The sequence below is a fragment of the Corapipo altera genome, unplaced genomic scaffold, assembly GCF_003945725.1.
Source record: "Corapipo altera isolate COAL_440 unplaced genomic scaffold, ASM394572v1 61, whole genome shotgun sequence".
Lineage (NCBI taxonomy): Eukaryota > Metazoa > Chordata > Aves > Passeriformes > Pipridae > Corapipo > Corapipo altera.
The window spans coordinates 5596251-5619582 of NW_020884910.1; the positions used below are offsets into that span (position 1 = coordinate 5596251).

General features: G+C 36.8%; 1 protein-coding gene across 9 annotated transcripts in view; it reads left to right on the plus strand.

Annotated features, from left to right (window-relative positions):
• Positions 1-23332, plus strand: part of STXBP5L (syntaxin binding protein 5 like) — a 193951-nt gene that overhangs the window by 96433 nt on the left and 74186 nt on the right. For all 9 annotated transcript variants that reach the window (XM_027653282.1, XM_027653283.1, XM_027653286.1 and 6 more), the window contains exons 6-12: positions 4708-4771; positions 11593-11676; positions 17710-17833; positions 18970-19048; positions 19221-19375; positions 20930-21002; positions 22015-22162. In XM_027653282.1, the coding sequence (XP_027509083.1) occupies positions 4708-4771; positions 11593-11676; positions 17710-17833; positions 18970-19048; positions 19221-19375; positions 20930-21002; positions 22015-22162 (727 nt within the window). The remainder of the gene's footprint in view (positions 1-4707; positions 4772-11592; positions 11677-17709; positions 17834-18969; positions 19049-19220; positions 19376-20929; positions 21003-22014; positions 22163-23332) is intronic.

The following is a 23332-nucleotide window of genomic DNA, read 5'->3' on the forward strand; positions in this document are numbered from 1 at the left end:
TCGTTCTTTTAAATTTCTCTGTGGCTCTACCAATGAAAAAAAGGTCTTAAAGTCCCTGGTGCACTGCACCTTTGTGAAAAGCACAGCTGCAGAAGATGTATGACTACCAACACTACAGAAGTATCTGCTTATGCATATGTTTTCCTCAGCACTGTCACATTCAGTCAACTTCAACTCCATAGCAATGACTAAACAGATGTTTTCATTTTTTCCCTCTCCTAACTTCTTCTATCACTTTCTAAAATCAAGTTTTCATTCTTCTCAGAAATGATCACAGTACTTCTATAATTGTGCAGGCTATTTTTGTTTTAAAATGAGAACTGTTTTGATATGAGTCTCTTTTGTCATAGATTACTTTTGCCTGCTTTAAAGGTTGTCTCGGTATTTGAAGTTCTTACAAGAGTATTGAAGTCATTTGATTTCTTAGAGTGCATGAAACGTCCCAGGATGATTGAGGAATACATCATCTACATATTTTCCACATTTTACTGGGTCCAGATTATAACATTGCCGAAGACTTCTTTTTGAGCTTTCTAATTTTAGAATAATATAATTAAATAAAAACTTCCATCCTTACAATGAAGACTGTTTTACAGTGAATGGTTTCTTAATTTCAGTCCTGTTCTTCTAAGAGTTAAATTTTACACCATACCCACTCTTCATTTCCCAAAATGAACATGCACCAAATAAATTAATGCCTGCTGCTGTCAGGAATAACTTCTAATGAAGTGTAAAACAGCTCAAAGTATCAGTAGCTTCTTAGCAAACTTCTACTTCTGTACAGCTGTCATGGGAATCTTTTGTTCCATTTTTCAGTTCTGCAGTCTGTTTTTGTGGACTTAAAGGTCAATGAAGGCTATGAAATGTTGCAAACTTTTGTATCATTAGCTCATACTTTCTTTTTGCTCAGTTGAAGGTAGCTTTCATCTCGGGAATTTTTTATTGCAAATCATTGCTGATATTTTTTGGACTTGACCTTTTTTTTTTTCTATGTATGGACTTGGCTTCGTGTTTTGTCTTTCTTGTGTCTTTTCAGAGCTTTTATTTTCGCAGTCATTCTCAGCTACTCAATACCCCAGCTACTATTTGGGAATGAAAAATTCTCTGTTCAGCTATTTCACTTATGCCTTATTTTCACCTACTGATTCTTCTGTATTTTCCTCTTTCTCAAGGAATAGGATATAGTTAGTTTTTATGCAGTTTCCCAAAGCCAGCTTGAAGGAATGACTATACTTGAGTATCTGGCATCAACAGCAGTGTGCTTTACTTATGGTAGCTGCAAATATGATAGGTTTTCCAGCACCACCTCATCCTTTCCAGGAGCATATAATATACTTCAGTGGTGGTTTTTTTCTCTGTAGGCAGTTCCACAATGACAGTGTACAACTCTCCAGCCTCCTTGACAACTCTACTGTAATAGCAATGAGGGGAAATGGAACATTTTATGTGCACTTAAACTACTTCAGGCAAAATGGTTTTTGTATGCAGACATTTCCACGTGCAGCATAATTTACTGTATGAAAGTAGTAATTACTGTATCTGTAGCTCTGATAGTGTTTCACAAGTTCTATAAACTAATACTATTGATATAATATAGTTAACTAAATAATTGCTTCATTTAATCCTGCCTGTAGTGCAGTCACGATGTCTACCCTTAGGAGAATTTGACCGTAGAGCCCAATGCCTGGCACTCCTTTTACAAGCAACATTTCTCTAGGGATCCAAAAGATATTGCTGTTGTTTCTGTTTACCCATACCTTACTTGAGGACACAAGAAGAGCCAAGCAGTAAAGCACTGATCTGGCTTTGGCAGACTATTTCTGGTATTAGTGTGGCACCAAGGACTGGATTTGGGTTCCTAGCCACAGTCTTGTACTAGAAAGGAGATGACATCACTTCAGGAGAAGCAAACTAGAGAAGATTTATCATGTCACACCTTCTGTATCCAGTCATAGGGCAGGTTCAGAGTAACAAGGAAAAGGTCATGTAGAATGGAGGAAGTTACAGTCCTTTCGTGCACAGTTTTCTTCCTTGCTGCATCCAAACTCATGTTGCTTTGTATCAGGATATCCTCCCGCAAATCTCTCTCCCAAGATGGGACTGTGCATGTTCATCCCAAAAACAAACCCCAAACTTTGTGCTGCATCTTGTGAATATTCCTTGTTGTGTAGTCCAAAGAGGAATCAGTTTCGATGCAAAAACTTCAGTTCCTATGAAGAAAAAAGATCAATGTTTCTTGGAGCCCTGGAAAGGCAGTGCAGGACTGCCAGGGAATACACTCTACACTTCCAAAAAGCTTCAGGAGCATCTGTTGTCATCTGTGTGTGATCTTATCTGTGATGGCACATGTGAAATTAGTTTTAGTATATGCAACTATTTGAAAAAGATCCTTTCTCATTTCTTGACAGAGTTAATATTATGACTGACAAACTTAATAGACACTTTACTTCCTCTTACCTATGTATAAACAAATCTGGCCTCTGTGAAGCAATCAAAGAATTTGTGGTGGGTGGACCCTGGCTGGTTGTGATACCCTCCCCCAGCTTCTCTCTCACTCTCTATCATCAAGAAGACAGGAAAAGAAAATTAAATGGAAAAGTTCATGAGTCAAGGCAAAGACAGGAAGATCACTTACTAGTTGCTGTCAATAGACAAACCAGACTTGACTTGGAGAAAATTAATTTAATTTATTGCCAGTTCAAAGCAGCTTAGAATGTCCCAAACTGTCATATTCACTCCCTCAGAACAGATGTACAAAACATGTGTGCGTCTAGGAACTGCTTGCAAATAACTCATCTTGCCTCTCAGTTCACCATCACTGCCTACCTACCCTTCCTGCTCCAAGTTCTGGTGTTGTGCAAATGATATTTTTATTTAGGTACAGGCTACTCAGAAACAGAAGCTCAGCCAGGGGGGTCCCCTCTGATGATTTGACTTGGATAGGATGATGGCCAGATTTCCTGCTACCTGCATCTCTGCAAAAATTGTTGTGTGCCATGTCTAGGGCCAAATGCGTACTTGCTGCTGGCACCATTAAAAACAGTCTGTATAGAATATAACTGCATAAACTGCTTTCCTGCTTATATCACTTGATGGGATATGTTGCAAAATGCTCTTGGAGAAACCTTCCACATAGAGATCTCATGTAGAAAAGTAACATACTGAATGTCCAGGATGTCTGGAGTAATATTTCATTATCCTTAGCTCAGAGATAAATATCAGAGAAGCTCTTTGACACTCTGCTTTGGCCCAGCTTTGGTGTTCAATGAAATAGCTGAAATATTTGAAACATTATATAGGCAAAATATATATGAAAAATATATATGGGCAGAGGAAAGAGTACATGCTTTTAAGAGTATTGGAGCACACTGTTTTGAGAAGGAGTAATCTGTGAGGCTATGAGTCAGTCCATAGTGTATTAATGCATGAGTTGCCTAGGAATTTTTGCATACCACTCTCTGTCTTGATTTGGAGTCTGACCTAATCGACTAGAGAACAGTTTTGCTATAGTGCACTATTCGAGACAAAAGAAGAGGCCATTAATTTAGGAAAATCCTTTGAGCAGTTTGGCTGGAGAACCTTGCTTTGGTTTGTTTCTTTAATTCTCTCGCAGTTTGTTTCAAAACTAGTAGCCCAGGTAGTTTTATATATGGCTTCCAGATAAATTCTTCACTTTATCAGCTCTGCCAATCACTGTCATATTTTTTTCATGGTGGCCTTTGGCAAACCAAAACCTGCCATTCAAGTCTAAATCGTAAGCTGAACTCCAAGGGAGTGCTCTGACCCCAGGACCTAGATGGAACAAAGGTTCTGTTCTGTGCAGGTATTCAGTGTGGACTGGTGCTTATCTTCTTGCTCCGTATGACTGCCAGGGTCTAAAGGTCTGGCCAGAGAAAAAAAAAAAATTTGAAAAGTCTTCGTCTGTCCATTCAGTTTCCCATGATTTGTGTTTTCTGTCAGGTGCTAGACATTAATAATTTTCAGTAGCGGTCCCTGTACCAAGTTGCATACAGCTTGTTGGTATGTGTGACAAAAAGAGAAGGGATGGCAAGAACAGTAACTTTATATATGCTTACCAAGACTTGTGGGATGGGTCTTGTGGCTGTGGAGCCTCATTAAACGTGCATTGTGGCTGTAACTGTATTCATTGTTCTAAGGATGTATAAATCTTTACAGATTAGAGAAAGGCAAGGTGCTCCCGCTGTAATAATGCTAAGAAGCTTCCTGGTAGAGCAGTGTAGGTGAGGTTACTGAAGCCCTGTCATTAATGAGATTGGAACTTGGTGAGTCATGTTATAAATATTTTAAATGAATCCAGTGAAGACTTTGCAAATCCTTGACAGATTAGCAAATGAGGAGGGAGGGTCAGAACGAGAGAGAGTAGAGAATATAAAAGGTAAAAAAGCCTCAAGAATGGGGGCGGGGGGGGGGGAAATTATTGTAATAGGAGGAATGGTAAGATTTAAAAAAAAAAAAACCAAACAAAAGAAAGGATTAATTGGCAAAGGAAAATCTTTGCCTATAATGGCAAAAATAGAGGAGAACCTGAAAAGATGTCAGTAACTTCACCTTCCCCTGTTGGGCTTTTTACAATTACTTTTAAACTGTTGGAGGTAGATGTTAACACACATAGAAATTAAGGTAAGCATCTAGCTCTTCATACAAAAAAACCCAATTCACAGATTTTAATTGATTTTTGTCTTGCAGATCCACAAAGACTCACCCTGGTCCAGTTGTACATTTAAGTGACAGCCCAAGAGATGAGGGAAAAGTGAGTACAACTAATGGTATAAAACTTTGCAACATGTCATAGCCTTTCATTTATTTGCCTTGGTAGCTCCTTCTTTTTGGTTACTCACTAATTTTACCATCTGCTTTCTTTCTATATTTCCAATTGTCTTTAACTATTTTACAGTTTTTAAGAAAAAACATACTATACTTTGAAACATACAACCATCCAAAATGTTCATGATTAAATAAACTTGACTTGGTATAAGTAAGAATTGACTGAAAACTGTATCATGACTTCAGTACTTGGAAAAGTAGTTTATAGTAAGTTTACATAAGATAGCAATTCTTATACAAGAATTTTAACTATAGTAATCTACATCTGTTGCTGGTGTTTGCTATTCTCAACTCTGTTCACAAAGAGCTGCCCATAGTAGGAATCAAAACATATAGTCGGAGCATCAGGGTTGTGACTGATACCACTAGGAAGCAAAATCGAAGTTTACTGGCTTTATTTGTGTGGCACCTTTTCAAAACTGAAATATGGTTGACAGAATACCAGTTTTATTAGAGCTTTTTCATTTATCCATCGCTACTGATTTTTTTAACATATTGCCTGTGTGGGAAAGGGTATTTAACTCTCTCATTGGTTTTGGTAATTTCTAGCAATTACATTTTTTTATGTATTTATAAAGTACTTCATCTTAAAAATGGTGTACTCACATAACAGCTGATGGTTGTTAGAAACTCGCAGCAGTTTGAATTTTTGATACTGATATGGGGGATATTATGCTGAAATTATGAGTACCTAGAAAAGCACTAATGACTACATCTGGTTTTCATTTGCATTATATGTCCTTGGACTTATCCATATTGCAAGGTGAACTATGTACAAATGATGTGCTTGTGAGCTAGCCCTCCAACAACTTATATGGGATCTCTAAGCATTTTTAGAAGAATCATAATAGATCAAGCAATTTAGAATACTATCAAATAAAGTAATTAAACACTGTGAAGTGTAGTGTTTTAGCCTCAAACAAGAAGCCATCAAGAAATGCTATTTAACTATCTATGGCAAAATACCTGAAAAAAAAATAAAGGTTTATTTATGAGGCATCATTCTTGTTTGCTGGCCACAATGGAAGCTGATGATGACCTGGGTACCTAAAGTACACAGTGTAGGAAAAATGATATGAAAAGAAAAAGTTCTGTTGTGAGTGAACATCTCTTACAGGAATGTCATGCACTTGTGTCCAAACAGAAACCTAAAATATTTTTCAGCAGAAAGAGAGAAGATGAAAAGGAGGCAGGAAAGGGAGTTAGAGGAGAACTACCTCGGAAATACAAGTGCTTGTTGCTCAGAGGGCACGTGGGAGACATCTGGACAATGATGAATTCCTAGCATACTAACAGCAACAGCAAAATCAGACAGATACCTATGAAAAACAAAGATTGAAAATTTATGGGGAGAAAGAGTAGAAAACGTAAGCTATACTGAAACTGTCCCATTACATCTCTTTGTATCACTGATAGATTGAGAGTGGCATAAAAACAAATTGGTGCTAACAAAATACTTGCAGATTTGCAGACTTTGGAATTGTTAGTGTCTGATGTTTACAGGAAGACATCAGTAAAAAGTACACTCAGATGTATGAGAAGATCCAAGCATCAAATCAAAAGACATAACTCTAGATAAAAAAAATCCAACAGAAGAGAAAAATATTAAACTAAATTTTTCAATTAAGTCTCAATAAACTTTGGTTGAAAGAATGAAGAATAAAACAAATATTATTCAGAATGAGGAAAAAATGAAAAAAAAACCAGCTTTTGGGATTTTACTGTTCAACATCATCATAAATAGCCTAGAGAACAAAGTAAGCAGTGCTGTGATCAGGTTCGCTGGCCTTTAGGAGTCTGAGAAACTCAGCAGTAGAATGAGAGGTTAAGTACTGTCATTTGCAAGTATTGAGTGTAAATGATGAGAAGTGATATGCGAAGGGGAAAATATTTATGACTTTATGTATTAAACAGTGGGTCTGAGCTGATGATTACTGTTTGTTATCAAGAGCTTTAAGTAATGATTGATAATTCAATGAAAATTTCAGCTCAATGCTCAGTAGTGAACAATAAAGAAAATCAAAATTAGGCATTATCTGGAGAAGAATAGAGAACAAAACAGTGCTATTAAAGAAATGCACAGTTGATCTGCGGCTGAACACTGAGTGTAATACTTCTTCTATATCTAAAAAGAACATAATTGTGCTAAAAGAGAATAAACATGATTTTCTATATGAGAGACAGCTTAGTGAAATGGGAAAATTCACTGTGGAGAAGTCCTAATTGTGATTCCAAGTTTGAAAATCTCAGTGATATGAAGAGGATGGAAACAGCTCATGGTCTCTTTCAATATAAAAACTAAAAGGATATCAAACGAAGCTGACAAGTCAGATTCCAAACAAGCCAGTTTAGTACTTTTTCATATGTACAATGGGTAGAAGCTATAAAACTTTGTCCAAATTCTGTTGTGTTGCTGAAAATTTATATTGGTCACAGGGAAGATTAGAAAAGTTAACACAAGAGAAATCAATTTGAGGGTAACCGAAGAGGTTTGCTGAATTCTCATAAAAAGTTTGTAAAGATGAGGTTAAACAGAGCCATGTGTAGGTAGGGAGATGGCTATATTGGAATTAGAAAATTACTTAGGCTGAGAGAATATATAAGAGTATGACAAGTACTTGCCCTCTTCCCTTATTATTTGGTAGTCACTCTTGGTCAGTTCAGTACAAGATACTGTGACAGGTAGACCTTCTATTTAATTTGGCCAAGTTAATCTTAGATAATAGAGCTATTTGAAGATAGGTCTACATACTCTGCTTAGCTCCTCAGCTCCAAGTTAACCAAAGACCACCCAGAGGTGTTGGTGGGAGAAGTCAGACTCCCTACATCACTTCCTGATAGGCAGCAGATGAAAGTGTTCTTTGCATATGTTTCAGGAATTAAATAGTAGGTATAAATGAGTTGTAATCATTACTCAAAACACAGATATTCTTTTCTCTACAAGAGTACTACTCTACAAGTACTCTGCAAGGGTTCAGTGGTATATCCTTGTCTGGGATATCACAAAATAGTTTACAGATCTGGGACTGTTTCACTGAAGTAAGTATTTCTCCTATGTGCACTGAGTGGTTCAGAGTCCTAAAACACAGTCAGACCTTTGCAAATCTAAGACAATCATAAGATCTCTTTTTGAAAACCAGCGAAATTTGTGTGCTGACAGTATCTTAACGCTTTTCATTAAAATTCTTGGAATTCCTTCAAGTTCCAGTTTATATCCGTGACTCGTGATCAGGTTCTTTGTGTCAAAAGAGTGAATGTAATTCCAGAAGACTTCTGTCATTCAACATTTTTCCAGAGTGCCCTCCAGGCAAACTATCTAGGCAGACTTTGGAGACAGTCTCTTTTATGAATCTAGCAAGCTTTGGCTGGAAGACAGACATCAAAGAGAATTTGGGCATTTAATGTGTCACTGAAGAACAATTTGGGGACCTAGTGATTAAGTTTGTTAAATATAACTGTGTCTGCCAAATCAATGAATAAGTGTACATTAGGAACCGACTGAAGTGCACAGACATTTATAAGTGGCAGATCTGTAGCAAACATGATTTTTCTTGCTGACAAAGGAAAAGACATTAACTGCAATGATCTGCAGTTTCCCAGCAAATGGAGAAAGCTTAATAGGAAAAGGTTTAATGTTATTAATATTAGCTGGTGGACTAAACTTCCTATCTCTGAGTCTGAGTTCTGAGATCTAATAATACCTAAATGCATTTGGGAGGCTTGTTTGTTTGGGTTCTTTTCTCCCAACTGTTTTTTTTTACCAGGACAAGGAAGGGGCTTGCTGGTATGTACCAGGATGCAATTAGTTGATTGTAGAAGATAAATATCTCTACAATACCATCATCAAAAGCATTTCATGAAGAAAGATTTAAGTTAAAATGTGGAGCAACTTCACTGACAAGGAAGATCTTGCCAGGTCTTCTCTCTTCAAATTCTGTCCAGCCTTCTGCATATTTCATAACCTAGTAAAGTATGAGTAATTAAACTGTGCCAGGAGAGACAAGTTGAAGAGAAATCTTCGGGGGGTTTTCCATCCTGGACTCCTTTTACATGCATTTTTCTTCTTTGTCTATGTTTTCCCTTCCAACTGCATTTATGGATGTTTTACTTTTTACCTCTATTACAGATGTAGAGCTTGTCTTAGAGATCTCTCAAGTGATCACCTTGACTGAGAGGAGTGCAAATGTTTGAGTTTCCTATGATTCAGCCAGGTCGGAGTCCAGAGCATCATAAATATACTGGCAATGAGACTTACCACGTTCACCCAGTTGGAATTGTGACTTTAGTGTCATACCACAGTGTTAGTAGTAAAGCAGCATGACTACCATTTGAACAAAAAGAGAGACTCCTGGCTATGCTGAAAATCTGTTTACCTTTCAGTTTATTCCCTGAAATTACAACACTTTGTATCTTGCCATTCTGTAGTGCTGTTGTGCATTAAGCATTTCAGCAATAGATAGGTGAAATGTGGTCTCTGATACAAGGTATTTAACCTATTAGTAATTACCTGGAGCATGATTTCTTTGGAAAGAGAGTGACAGAATTCAAAAGACAAGCTTGCTTCATGAGGGAGAAAGTGTTATTAAGAAACAGGTCGCACATACTAAATGTTTTTCTATTCCTTCAGTTTTCTGAATATATTTGTACAAAAGCTGAGATGAAAAGAATACTGGTAGATACCAACTGGTTTGGTACCCAGCTGTAACACTTTGGTGCAAGTGTTTGTTATGATGACAGTAAGGAGGGCACTCAAACTCCATAACAGATTGATTAAAATATCATTTATTGGAGTCAATACAAAAAGGATGGTGGTAACCCCAAGTCATGTAGCACTGGATGAACCCCTAGTAAGAGCACATCACACTGTGTTAAGTTCCCTCCGTGAAGAGGCTTGCCAGCATTTCGGTCTTTGGAGATCTCAGAAGATTTTTGGGGGGAAAAAAACCCTCGATCGATTTCTACTATCAAGCAAAAAGATGTTCACATGAGCCATACTCCTTACATTAAGAGAAAGGCAAAGGCACAAGGGTGCTGTAATTGCCCTTAGCAAATGGGAGCTGCCTACAGGCTTCTTTAGAATTAGCCAGCTGCGTTTATCTTGTGGCCAAGGAATATGTGCAGCACAATGCAGGCCTGACGGCCAGTTGCTGTGTGCAGCACAACAAAGCACAGCACAGGCCTGCACCTACTCAGGTTAACTGCTGTGTGGATCACTAACTCCTGGATGTACAAATGACTTCCGTTTGGGATCACTGCTCTTACAGTGAAAGCAGCCACAGTAAGACACTCCTTTGTTCACTCTCTGAAGGGCAGCCTATTATCCCAGAATACCATATGGTATTCTGACATAGGTGACATCCAGTTAGCTGCATGCTTTCTGACTCTGCCGCAAAACCCCACATGGACCCATCCAGAGCAAAAATGCTAAATATTCTGGAATTTCTGCAGCACAGTTTAATTTTTTTTCAGGACCATAACTCTTAAGTAATCAGGTATTCTTCATATTCAGGTATTAACTATAAATCATTTCCAGATTAGCTGCTACCCCTCCACATAAGGAATATTCTCCTGGCAATATAAAGAATCATATCCAGTAGGACTGAGAGTATTCCCAGACTCTTTTGTAGCAGTATGATGTATCAACTATACTTAACTTGGAAAGAAAGTGATGTTCTGTTTAGTAGCCCAGACAAGTTTCATTGTTATGACTTATGCAAGCCAAAGTGAGCGATAGCAAAGATGCTGTTAAACTTTCGCTGGCTAAGAGATAATCTTGTCATTCTTCTGCTCAAATTCTTAATATAGAAATCTTAAATTCTTGCCAGCATTCTGTGATACCTGTGTTTATAGGCAATGAACAACTGCAGCTATCACTGCCAGTTGTATAAAATATTCTAGAGCAGAAATGTGTGAGTCTGCCAGTTTGGTCGTTTCCAGTCTTCATATCCAGAATAGATTCTTAGGAAGACAGACTCTATGGGAAACAATTTCCAGGACATCTAAGTAGGCTAGACTTCATATCGTCCATAAGATCTGAAATTAATTGTGCTCAAATGAAGAGTACTCTACAGTGCCAGATCAATATTTCAGTTCTTTTCAATGGAGACAAGGAGAAAGGATTGTGTTCATTCTTATTTTTCTCCTGATCATTGTTTTTCTACTCATTCATCTTTTCTCAATTCTCTTTGCTGGTATTTCTGAGGTGTGCACAATGATATGATGTAGAAGAAGTAAAAATTGGCATATCAGTTAATTACTTTTTAATTATTAGGAAAGCAAGCAATTTATTCTCAGCAGGAAGAATTCTTCAAAATGTTTTTAAGCAATAGAAGGCATAAATTAAAGGAATATAAGTAGCTGAATGAGAGTTTAATATGGTCACATTTTGGTTTGAAGTTATTTAAATGGTTAGGTGTCAAACATTTTCTTCTCCAACAAGGGGCAAGGAGGGTAAGATCTGATAGGTACATGCTACAATCTTATTTTTTCAGCAGATACGCAATTGTGAAGACTGTCCAGGCACATATGCTTCAGGGGGGAAAAAAAAGGTGTATAAAGCCATTTTTTTCCCATATTACATGTTAAATGTGAAGTAATTTATACCGAAAAATAATTTGAAAGCATGGTATTACGTCTAGAGCAGATTACAATCTTGCACATCACTTTGGTGTTTCTTTTTGTATTATTCAATATTGGTATATACCTTTTGATTCAGAAACTGTAATTGTGTTTGTTTCCCTCCTCCAGCTGTTGATAGGCTATGAAAATGGGACTGTCGTGTTCTGGGACTTACGATCTAAAAGAGCTGATCTGAGAGCTTATTATGATGAGGTAAGCAATTTCCATTAATTCAGAAAATCCTTTATTCAGCATCTTGCCATATGTCTTACCAAGCAGATGTATATTTGTCTTAAGGCATTACTGGTTCTGGAAATACTGGTTGTGCTATGCTTTTGAGCAAATTATTGACAATACAAATCAAAGCCTGAAATCTCTAGTTCTGATGTGTTAGGCTCTCATGAGTGTACTACGACACAGAATCTCTTCCTCTTGACTCTGACAAGTTCAAGAGGAACTGTGTGTGGATTCTCAGTTGAACAGAATGTAGCAATGAGCTGACCTGAGATATAGCTACATTAAGAATTATAGAAACATCTTTACTATGTAGAACATTAATTAGAATGAAAGACAGAATATTTTGTACAGCTGTTGATATTACCTACTACTTAAGATCTGATTAAATGGCTTAAAAAAATTATAGTGTCATAGTTGTTTCCAAAATACAGATATTCCTAGTTATTATGATTTTAGCACTAGCCCGATGGAAAAACATGCTTTGTTCTGCCAGTCCTTCTCTAAAGTTCACCATGGATGAATGTGACTGCAACTACAACTGAAGGTAGAAAAGGACATTTTCTCTTAAGTGATCCAGGCAGTAATTGGTCTCCTGTAGTTCTCTTCCCTTTTTCATCTTGTCACTTCATTACGTGCTAGGAGTATACACATTTGCTTCTCTCTAAAAAGTAATCTTAATACATCTGAATCCTGTACTCTTTCAGACCTGCTTTCAGAGACCCATTAAAACTACTGTGAGCTTCAAGATTAAGTTTCTGAGCATCCACATAACAAATGTCTTAAAAGATAGAGTGTGAACAGGCCAGCACTTAAGCCTCTAGACATGCCCACTAAATTGTCTCTAAGTGACAGTCTGCCTCTGCACACTTGTGAATTTTCACCTGTTCTATTACTTAAGGCTGGACGACTTTTTCCTTTTACAAGTCTCCTGGGGGAGAGTCAGATGTGTGTGTCTGTTCATCAGCTTTCCTCTCTTGTATTCAGAATGAGTCTACGTAAAAGAGGATCTTCATAATACTGTTTCCTTTTTTCTTGTTGAGACACAGTGGTTGGGTGTTGAAAATTTCTCATGCAATTTAGTTGATCCACGTTTTTCAGTACTGTCCTCAGGAACTTTCTTTGGCCTTTCTATCAGCCCCGTACTTGCCTCCTCAGTGGTTACTTGCTGTGTCATTACTCCACTTAGTGCAACTTGTGCTCTCTTCTTATCATCTACTGAAATAGCTGAAAAATTCTTATGTTGTTTTTAAAAGGGTTGTGTGACTAGCCATTGCACCTTATTCCAGACTTTCAGACTCCATGTTCGTAATATTCCAGATATGCTATGATTCCGTTAGGGAGCCACTAAAAAGGGTTCTTTTTTAAATCCTGGGTTATATAGCTTTTGTGAGTCACAAATTACTTGTTCAGCACATGCCTCTTGATGTTTAGCACCAATCCAAGTTTTCAAATATAAGGCTTATCTTATGGATTGGTCACCAAAGATCACAGTTCAGAAATCATTGTTCCTGTTCCCTTTCACAATGCTCTCCGGACTGATGCAGCCTCTGTGCCCCATGATGTCTGACCAATATTTCAGTATTGTTCTGGCACTGAGCCAGCCAGTTGCAGTTGCAGGGTATCTGTGAAGTCTCAGATAAATTACTGTAAATGTTCCGTATCTTCATTAAATACCAAAGTGTCTCTTTGCATGAGTTCTGAATAAAATTAATCCACCCTCATTTTTCTCACTGTCATTATACTTTCTTCAGCATCAGTTTTGAAACTAATGTAGTCACCCCATTTAATGCTAAAAGGACTGAAGATCTCATTTAACTCACCAGTTCCTCTTCTGGCACCTTAAAGGATCATCAGATAGCACTATCTTTTCTGGCTTATAAGTGGAGTGGATTCTTCTCTTTAGTATCAAAATTTCCCCTGGCACCAGGCTTCTCGATTAGCACTTGGTGTGTACTGTAACAGCTTATTTTCTTGTCTTTGATGGACTGTCAGTGTTATTAAGTGAGGCAAGTTCTTTCTTTTCTGTAGTCTTCTTCAGGTAGCTCTCCAGTTTGATAATGTCACTCAAAATATATGTCAGCACTCTCAAGACTCCATCTAAATATTCATCCTTTCTCAGGATCCAAGCCTCAACTGGATTTGTCCTATGTTAGCTTTGATGTCATTGGATTTCAGTTTACCCAGGCCAGCTGTTGAGGAGGAGGCTTTCTGTTGTTATTCAGATCTGTAGAACCTGTCATTGTGCAGCACAGATATGAGAAGCAGGTACTTTTTGGTAGAGAAGAGGAAAGGAGGTTGGTAACTGTCTATCTACAAATCTAAATGTTCTTCCTTTTTAAGTTCAAGATGGGGACTGTATCTGCTGGCGTTCAATTGTTATAGGAAGGAATGGTTTCATATCTCATTAATTTAAAGATATTTGTTTGCAGCCACAGGCCTTTGATTTCCTTCTTGCCCTTCTTGAAAATTGGGGCAACATTCACCAGCTTCCAGTCAAGTGGGACCTCTCCAGATTACCAAGACGGCTCAAAAATCGTTGAGAGAGGTTTTGCAACGATGTCAGCTAACTCTTTGAGGATTCTGGGATGAATCCCATCAAGCCCCATAGATTTGTAGGGATCCAGCTGGAGCAGCATATCCCACACAATTTCAGGGTCAACTGGGAGTTGATCATTCTTGCAGTCATGGTCCTCCAGCTCAGGGCACTGAGACCCCTGTAGTCCATCATCTGTGTTGAAGACGGAGGCAAAGAAAGCGTTAAACACCTCTGCCTTGTCTCTGTCCCTGTTTGTGAGGTGACCATCCTCATCCTGTAACAGGCTCTAACAATTTCTATATTGCCTATTGCCATTGATATGTTTGAAAAAACTCTTTTTATGGTCCCCCACATTTCTGGCCAGCTTCAACTCCAGTTGAGCTTTGGCTGCACGAATTTTCTCCCTACAGTGGCAAGCAACATCTCTGAATTCTTCCCATGTCACTTGACCTTGCTTCCACTGGGCACGCACCTTCCTTTTTACCTTGTCTCCAAGAAAAGATTCCTGTTCTGCCAAACTGGCCTTCTGCCTCACCTGCTTGACTTCTGACATTTTGAAATTGCTTTTGTGTGATGACTATCATCTCCTTAGTGGTGATATGTATGAGATATTGAGGCTCTTCCAATCAATACTTCTACATGATGCCCTCTATGAAAGGATTTCCTTGCAAGCCCTTTTGTAATTTTCTTCAAAAATTTATTTCCATCAATCGGTATAAAAAGAGAGCACATAAGATAGATCTTTCAAAGGATTCTCAAGTTGTTATTGATAGTTGGCAGACCCCAAAAAACAGCTATCTTCATGTGCAGACTTTGAAAGTTTGTGTCAACACACATTCAGAGCCTTCTGAAATAGTAACAGTCATCGGAACACATCCTTAAAATGAAGCTGCAGAGTTCTCAGAGACATTTGCCAAATGACATCTCCCTATACCACTATGGAAGTATCAAATCAGATGTGGCCCTCATTTTAATGGTCCTGCAGTACTACTAACACAAAGGATTTTTAACATTCAAGCAATAAGAGGAATATAGTTCTTGTTCAAAATATGGCTAAAAGTGGTCTTGACTCTTCACTGAATTCTTCTCAGTAAAGAGGGTTTGTGATTGGGAAGGAACTGAAATGGTGTTGGGCACACTTAATTTTAGTGCATGCTGTATATGAGAGAAGATGGAATATGTATGCAACCGCTGTGGATATTGCAGAGGGAGAAACATACCCAATCTGGAGTGATATGCTTTATGTGCATACACTGTGTGAACATTCACATGAGTCACCCACCATGATGAACTTCTCTTCTAAGCAAATAACTGCTCCTTTTATGTGTGGATGCTAACAAAGTGGATTAGAATCTAGACATATTCTAGCAGAGAGAAAATTTGGAACTTGTTCAGTGCCATCTTTCTGTATAATAGTCGTGACTCCCAGATGAGACCTCCAGAAGTGATTATATGGGGGTTGTGCCCATTTCAAGGCAAAGTCTAACAGGTCAGTTTGAGTTGCTGCTCTGCCAACTGTCTGTGACATGAGCATTCCACCTCGGCTCTACTCCACAGGAGGTTTATGCTGGCAGGGGACACCTGGCAGCAGAGAGGCAGTTTAACAAGCAGCTTGTTACAGTTTTCAGCTGCTAGTTACTAGCTCCTGCTCAGATACAGTTAGTGATTGTAGCCATGTGAAATGTTTCTAAGTGTGATAGCATGTCAAAAACAGATCCAGATTTGGCACAATAGCAAGCATGAATGAGCTCATGTCAGAAATAATTTGCATGAGGATAGACATGCCTTCAGTGTAAGTGAAGCAGTGCTCCCCACAGAGCAAAGGTTGTCCCTACCTAAGGGCAACAATATTGGCCTCTGTATGAACCATCCTTCTGTGTTGTCTTTTGTTGCTTCCTTTATAGTTTGGTGTCTTCTGGGTCTTTAAGAGGAACTCTGTGCCAACCCCCTTCTGGCAGGTAGAAGTTTGAGTGATACTCATTATGTCACTCAAAAGATAAATATCTGGAGTTTGTTCAGCTCTGGGGTTTGAGTCTTTTTTTGTCATGACTATCTTACCTAGTATGTTAGTCAAGCATTCATACACAAGGCATGTCAGATTACTATTAAAACATTTGGGTAGTCTTAATGTATTTATGGCCATGCTGTCCAGCCTCAGGAGCTGATTAAAGCTTTGGTAAGAGGTCACAGCCCTTTTGTTTGTTTCTGCTGATACTCCCTCCAGACCATGAGCCATAACTGACCATAACAATCAATACAATTGCTAAAAGAGGAAGACCAATAGGAACTTTTGAATAGCGACCAGTAGACTTAGCTCTATTTCTTGCCAGCTTGAGCAAAACTGATGTGAATAACTGCAATACTGACTTATGAACACCCAGGAATGATTTTAAAGTGATTTGACTAAGTCAGGTAAATGGCTATATGGAATTCTAAGTGTGTACAAGGCCTTAGTATTTCCACGTTGAAAAAAAAAGGAAATTTCTCAAACTGTGTTCAAAAATAGGTCTCTTTTATTTACATTTACATAAAAACATATTGTGTTTTTTGCTATTTGGCAGAGAACATTTCTGGAAGGGATATGGATTCAAGGGAGAATTATGTGAATTTGTGCTTCTGAAGGGAGTGTGTGAGAAACTGTGTTATACAATGAATGTTTTGTCAGAAGATGGCTTTTTTTTATTTCCAGCACATACCAATGAAAGTGAAGGACTTACACCATTATTCTTTCAGCTAGTTTGATGTAAATAGATATTTTCAGTCAGTTCCACTAATTATGCACAAAGTATTAAGAATGGTCTATTAATTTTTCAAGTGTTGCTTTTTGGCATACGTAATATTCATCACGTGGTACTTGTAGTGTGCACATAGGAGTGCAATATTCCTCTTCTCTGAGGAACGTATCTATCTGTTCCAATGTATCTTACATTGTTTTAGGAATTTCCTAGATCAATGAAACAATCCTGGTCTATATAGTGTTTTGATTTTTACATTAAACATCACAGAGTTCTGTGTACTTACTCTGCAACTTAAGTGTGTGAGTGTGTGTGTGTGTGGAAATTGTTCAAGTACAGTGTATTACATCCTCTGTGTGTGTTGTATGTTACCTGTAAAACTTGTTACACTGAATTCCCTGTAAATTTACCAGATCAAATACTTCTGAGGGAGCTATCACACATATTACAATTGCACTGTATGTCCCTTGTTCTTATACTTTTACCTTAATACCCTATTCCTTCAGTTTTGGTCTGATTTAGTAAAGGCTTCCTTACATAACTGTGTTGTGTTAGCCTTTATGGTGAATTGTGGATTACAGCCGTTGGCTGATAAAAAGTGGTGATAATGGACAAAAAAGAACCTTGCAACTGTTGATATACCATTAGATTAATATAATCAAAAGTCTTACATTAAAATATCATTACTGTAAGCACTGTATTTCATTTCAGTTTCAAGTTCTTCTTTAATTTCTGTAGGCTATTCATTCTGTTGCTTGGCATCATGAAGGGAAACAGTTCATGTGCAGTCACTCTGATGGCAGCTTGACCCTATGGAATCTGAAAAGTCCTAACAGACCATTCCAGACCACAATTCCACATGGTAATTTTGATAGCGAAAATGTATAACTAAGAAGCAATACAGTGTTCTCAATGCTGTTTGATAATATCTCTGTTTATTTAATTTTTCACTGTAGCCCAGATCCAGAGTTGCTTCTAGCTGCAAATTATTATAAAAATCAGCAATTTAGATAAAACTTTTTTTTAATTGGTGTCATAAATACCTCTTTTATCCAACTCATTTTGAGAGTGTGCTGCTTGTCTGTGAGACCCTCAGGCTATGCGATTTTCACATTTCTTTCTTTATATTTTGTAATTATGTGCTCACATCCAATTTTTACAAGATAATACATTTTGTGCAAGACACTGTGTTCTTTCTCATGGTGATGGTACAAGGTTTCCCAAATAACTGCAATGAAGAAAATAAAGGAGCTATATTAAGAAACGGGCTGTATGTTTTATGCCTGGGACTTAATATGCCATTGTTTCCTATGAACGAGGTAAAAAATATTGACTTCATTGCAAATCAATACATTACCAAGAAACCTGACTGTGTGGAAAGGGAGGAAGAAGGACAAGGCAAGATCTATGTAGCCCAAAAAAGAATTAGCATTTTCTTAAATTTCCTTCTATTTTATAATTTTTATTCATAGAATAGTGCTTTGTGTCAGAGGGGACCTCTCAGAGGTCTAGTCTAACCATCAGATCAAAACAGGTCTGAACCAATGAATTTCAATTGTATGCTTCATTTAATTTTACCACTCAACTAGTTACAATCCAAAGCATGTAGCAGTTTGTCAACAAAAGTAATTGAGTTAATCTAAAAAGGCTTAGGAAAAAATTAAGCTGTTTATGGTCATAATGTGTTCAGAAAAGAAGGTGTACAAATAGTTTATTCCATTAATTTTTAGTTAAGTGCCATGCTCAGTAATCTGCATGGGATTTAGCCATTTTTGAAGTGTATCTTATGGTCCTTTAGATGTATGTGGTAGTAAAACACAAAGACACAATAAATGTTATTAATTTAGACAATGAATATTTTACAGAAATAGGAGTTAATACTCAGGATCTTCTGTAGCTTTAAAGTTCCATTCTCTTATGGCTTATGCAGTTGCTTTAGTTTGATAGTTCTATTATCATGATGTTTTAATAGAGTTTTCATCTTCTTTCTTTCTTTAGGAAAAGTTCAAAGAGATGGAAAAAAGCCTGAATCTTGTAAACCAATTCTAAAAGTAGAGTACAAGACCTGTAAAAACAGGTTTGTTTTTAATTCTGCAATTAACTCAATATTACATTCCTGAGTTAAAGTCCTTTTAGAATCTTTCCTGCGCTCTTTTTGCAAGCTATTACTATTCAAAAACTAAACCTATAATGTAAACCTGTATGTACTATGTAGACTTACAACTATTATGTTGTTGTTTTTAATACAGTGAACCGTTTGTGATATTTTCTGGTGGATTGTCGTATGATAAGCCTTGTCGAAGACCCAGTTTAACAATCATGCATGGGAAAGCAATTACAGTTCTTGAAATGGATCACCCTATAGTTGATTTTTTAACTCTTTGTGAAACCCCATATCCAAATGGTGAGTTTATTAAGCAAAATACAACTATGGAAAAAATAAATGAAGTGATTTCTTCTCATACATTAATTCCATTCCAGGGACTTCCATTCTCACATTTGTCTTCATCTAAAGAAAACTACATAACTGAAAGTACCTGGAAATTGTTTGCATTCTCAATAGAGGAAGCAAGTGATGAGTGGACAATAAAGCATGCATAAATCTTCACATATAAGATTGAAGCACATGGGCTAGTGTGGGGAAATACTGCTATGAATCAAACATATGTGCTTATATTTCTGACATTTTTCATGATGCTGAAAATCTACAGATTACTAAATTATTGAAGATTAAACTATCACTTATCTGCAAAAAAGTTCTTGCACTTCAGTGTGAAATGAACTGCTAAGAATGCTTGCTGCATATTGTGGGTCTGCCCACATTCTGAAGTATATTCCCAGAAAATTCCAGGAGGTAAATTAAGAGAAGCTGTAAGTCAAAAACAAACAAAGTTTAGCATTTTAAACCCTCAAGCAAAAAGTAAAATAAATCTTATATACATAGCTAAATCAAATACATATTAAATACACTTAGTAAAGATAAAGTATATATTTGTTTCAATGGTATACAAAAATTTAATTTTCAGTAATCAAAGTTAGTTTGAGCTTTCATTTAACTGTGTCAAATACTTCACAGTGCTACAATTTTGTAGCATCTTCCCCTGCTTACACACTAATACTTAAGCATTTTGGTTTAGCCTGTGCTATTCCTAGCCTTGTATAAAAACAGGCAAAAAATAATGTGCATTTTTAGCAAGACTGAAAGGAAGCTGAATCAGCTGCTGTCATTTACTCAATATTTTGGCATCACCCATCTGAAGAATGTATTCTGAACTTCACATGCTGCAATGATTTGTTGCTGTTGAAAAGAGAGTCATAATTTCACATTTATAATTTTGAAATATCTTTTATCCTATGTAAACTAATACACCCTATGCATAAAGGGAAGCATTTATTTGTCATTTTAATTGTTTAATTTTGATAAATGGAAAGATAATTAAATAAAAAACCAAACTGTATAATCTCCAGAAGTGTGTGCGGGAGGAAGGAGCATGTCAGTACTTGAATTGAACACCACAGATTTACAGGATTCATTTGGAATATTCCCTTGGAATCACCTTGGAAGTGGGGGCATTGTGTATCATCAAGTGAACTGCACAATCTAGTTTTGAAGAGCAATAGTACACAGTAGAAGTATTATTTCGGGACAGCAAAAATACTTTTTCTGTATAATAATTGTCTTCATCAATGCAATGATACATACAATTTATTAATATTTTATTTCTTTACTTTCAATATAGAATCATGCTGGCAGGCTGTAATATTCCAATTCTATTTCTGCTTTGTATGTTTGTCAACAATACTACCCAAAAGTCATTTTTTACTTCCTGTCTGGCCCTAGTTTCCAGATTTGTCTAGTTTGTACTGTGAAAGTCTGGAGAACATAAATATTACTTGCTAGTTTAAAATGACTGATAGAAGAACTCCATGTCTTTTACACTTGATTCCTTGCTTACAGAGTTTCAAGAACCCTATGCTGTAGTTGTGCTTTTGGAAAAAGATCTCATTGTTGTTGACCTGACACAAAGCAAGTAAGTACGAAGTTTTATATGAATCTATTTGTGTATTTAACTGTCCAGCAAATTATCATAAAATTCCAAATGTTATCATGTGATGTCATTTTGCTATCCAAAATCATTCACTCTTGGAAATGATTCATTCTAAATATTTACTTCCACCGTAAGAGCTAAGATCGTCTAATCAGCAGGAACTTAAGATAATATTGTCCTTGAACTTTAGAATAAATCTCAATCTGCAGTCCCTTCAGCATAGTACTCAAACATTCATTCAACACCAAAGTTAAGTAATACTTGGTCACATGCTGAAATATGACCTGAACATATGTTTTGGAAATCAGATTCAGCTTCTACTTATATGCATAACTGGACTCCACAGGATCTACTGCTTAAGTATCTTAATACATAATGGCATTGATTTATGTGGATCTACAGAATTATTTCATGATCCAGTTGCTGGTTTAAATGACAAGTAGTTCATTCATATCAGAATCAATGTTCTTATCAAAGAGGAACTATATAGTAAACTGAGATCTACTCATCTGTCATTGCAGTTTTTCGTTGTAGAATTAACAGTCTACCAACCCAATAGGCTAAGATGCTCAATAGAAAATCCAATGTTGTATAAGTAGTTCTTACATCATAGTATATATCATATCCATGAACCTGAAACTTCTAGAAAATGTGTCACTTCTGTATAAATAAGATTTTGAGATGCTGGAAAAAATTAGTTCTTAATCATCATTGACACAAGTAGCCCTATTAGCCTTAGGGACTATTCACATAACTGGATATTTATGTAACAAGAGGATTCTTGTCACGGCAGTGGAATTTTAATATCTTTATTTGCGTAACTACACATTATTATTGACATGAAAAGCAATATATAAGTTTGAATAAATAAGGGAAAATGTATTTCATTAGTAATAATTTTACTTGGATTCTGTTATACTCTTTAATATAAGAATATGTTTTATTCTATGACTCAGTGTGATAGTGCTTCTAATAAATTGTCTTCCTTAACTAGTTTTCCAATCTTTGAAAATCCATATCCTATTGACATTCATGAGTCACCTGTTACCTGCACTGAATATTTTGCGGACTGTCCTCCAGATTTGATTCCTGTACTCTATTCTGTAGGAGCAAAACATAAAAAGCAAGGATACAGCAATAAGGTAAACAAAACCAATATTTTCTTAAGCAAAGGAAGTAGATGTATAACCTAGGTTTTTGTAACATCTTACTGAATTATTTCTGTTTTACTTCTTTGATAATAATTTTCAACTTAGTCCAACCATCAGCTTGGCAGCATGTTTACAGGCTGGTATTTGTCCCTCAGAAACACCACCATTTAAGCCCAACTGTTAATTACCTTTATACAGGACTTTAGGCTGCTGACGTTATTCCAGATCAGATTGGGTTCCGGGAAACCATCATGTACAATTCAAATTTGCATGGGTGGGTTATCTCTATCAAAGAAAAAAGTGAAAACATTATAGCTGAAAGACTTAAGCAGAAGAGGTTCAGTGAGGGTTGACAGCATGTCTGTGAGATTTGTTATTAAATAAGGATATTATTTTACTGAGCTACCAAGGTCTTATCATAATGCCTTTAGAAATAGGACAAGCTGCAGAAAGAAGAAGAGGAAATGCAATTAATTTATAAATTTCAAGCTTTAATCTAGTTTGTGTTTTGGCTAGAACTAATCCATCATAATAAATAAATTAGAAAAAAAATGGAGTAAACAACTCAAACATCATCAATTTTCTATTCAAATCAACAGAAGTATTCTCCTTGGAGCTGCCTTATTTTCCATGAACTCAGAAACTGAGCCCTCTCTACTTCTTTTGTATCTTTACTCAGCAAAGTACTTCAGAAAATACTTTATTTCTCTTATTTGAGTCTATCCTTACCTCATATTCTTACCTCATGTACTTTTTCACCACCTACCTGTATTCATTGCGTACTCTCTTGACCCCTTGCTTTATTCGTGCACATACAAATATACACCCTGAAGGTAGGTAGTCACTCATATGCCAGCCACCCATTTCTGTACCCACAAGCATCCACTCCATGTATCCAAATAAACAGTTTGTGCTTTCAGTTTTTCTCTACCCACTCAGACTCTGCGCACATCCTCACCCACTCTGCACATACGTCATCCTCCACATCCTTTATCCCGTATCCATACGTGTCATACTTTAGGCACAAACCAGCATTTTGCTCAACCAGTCTAGACCAAGAAGAAAATGGGAGTCTTGCTGGTAGTAAATAAAAGGGAGAGAAGAGATGATGATTTAATATGTTATATAAAAGTTGCATTTTGTTATCTCATCGCTTCATGC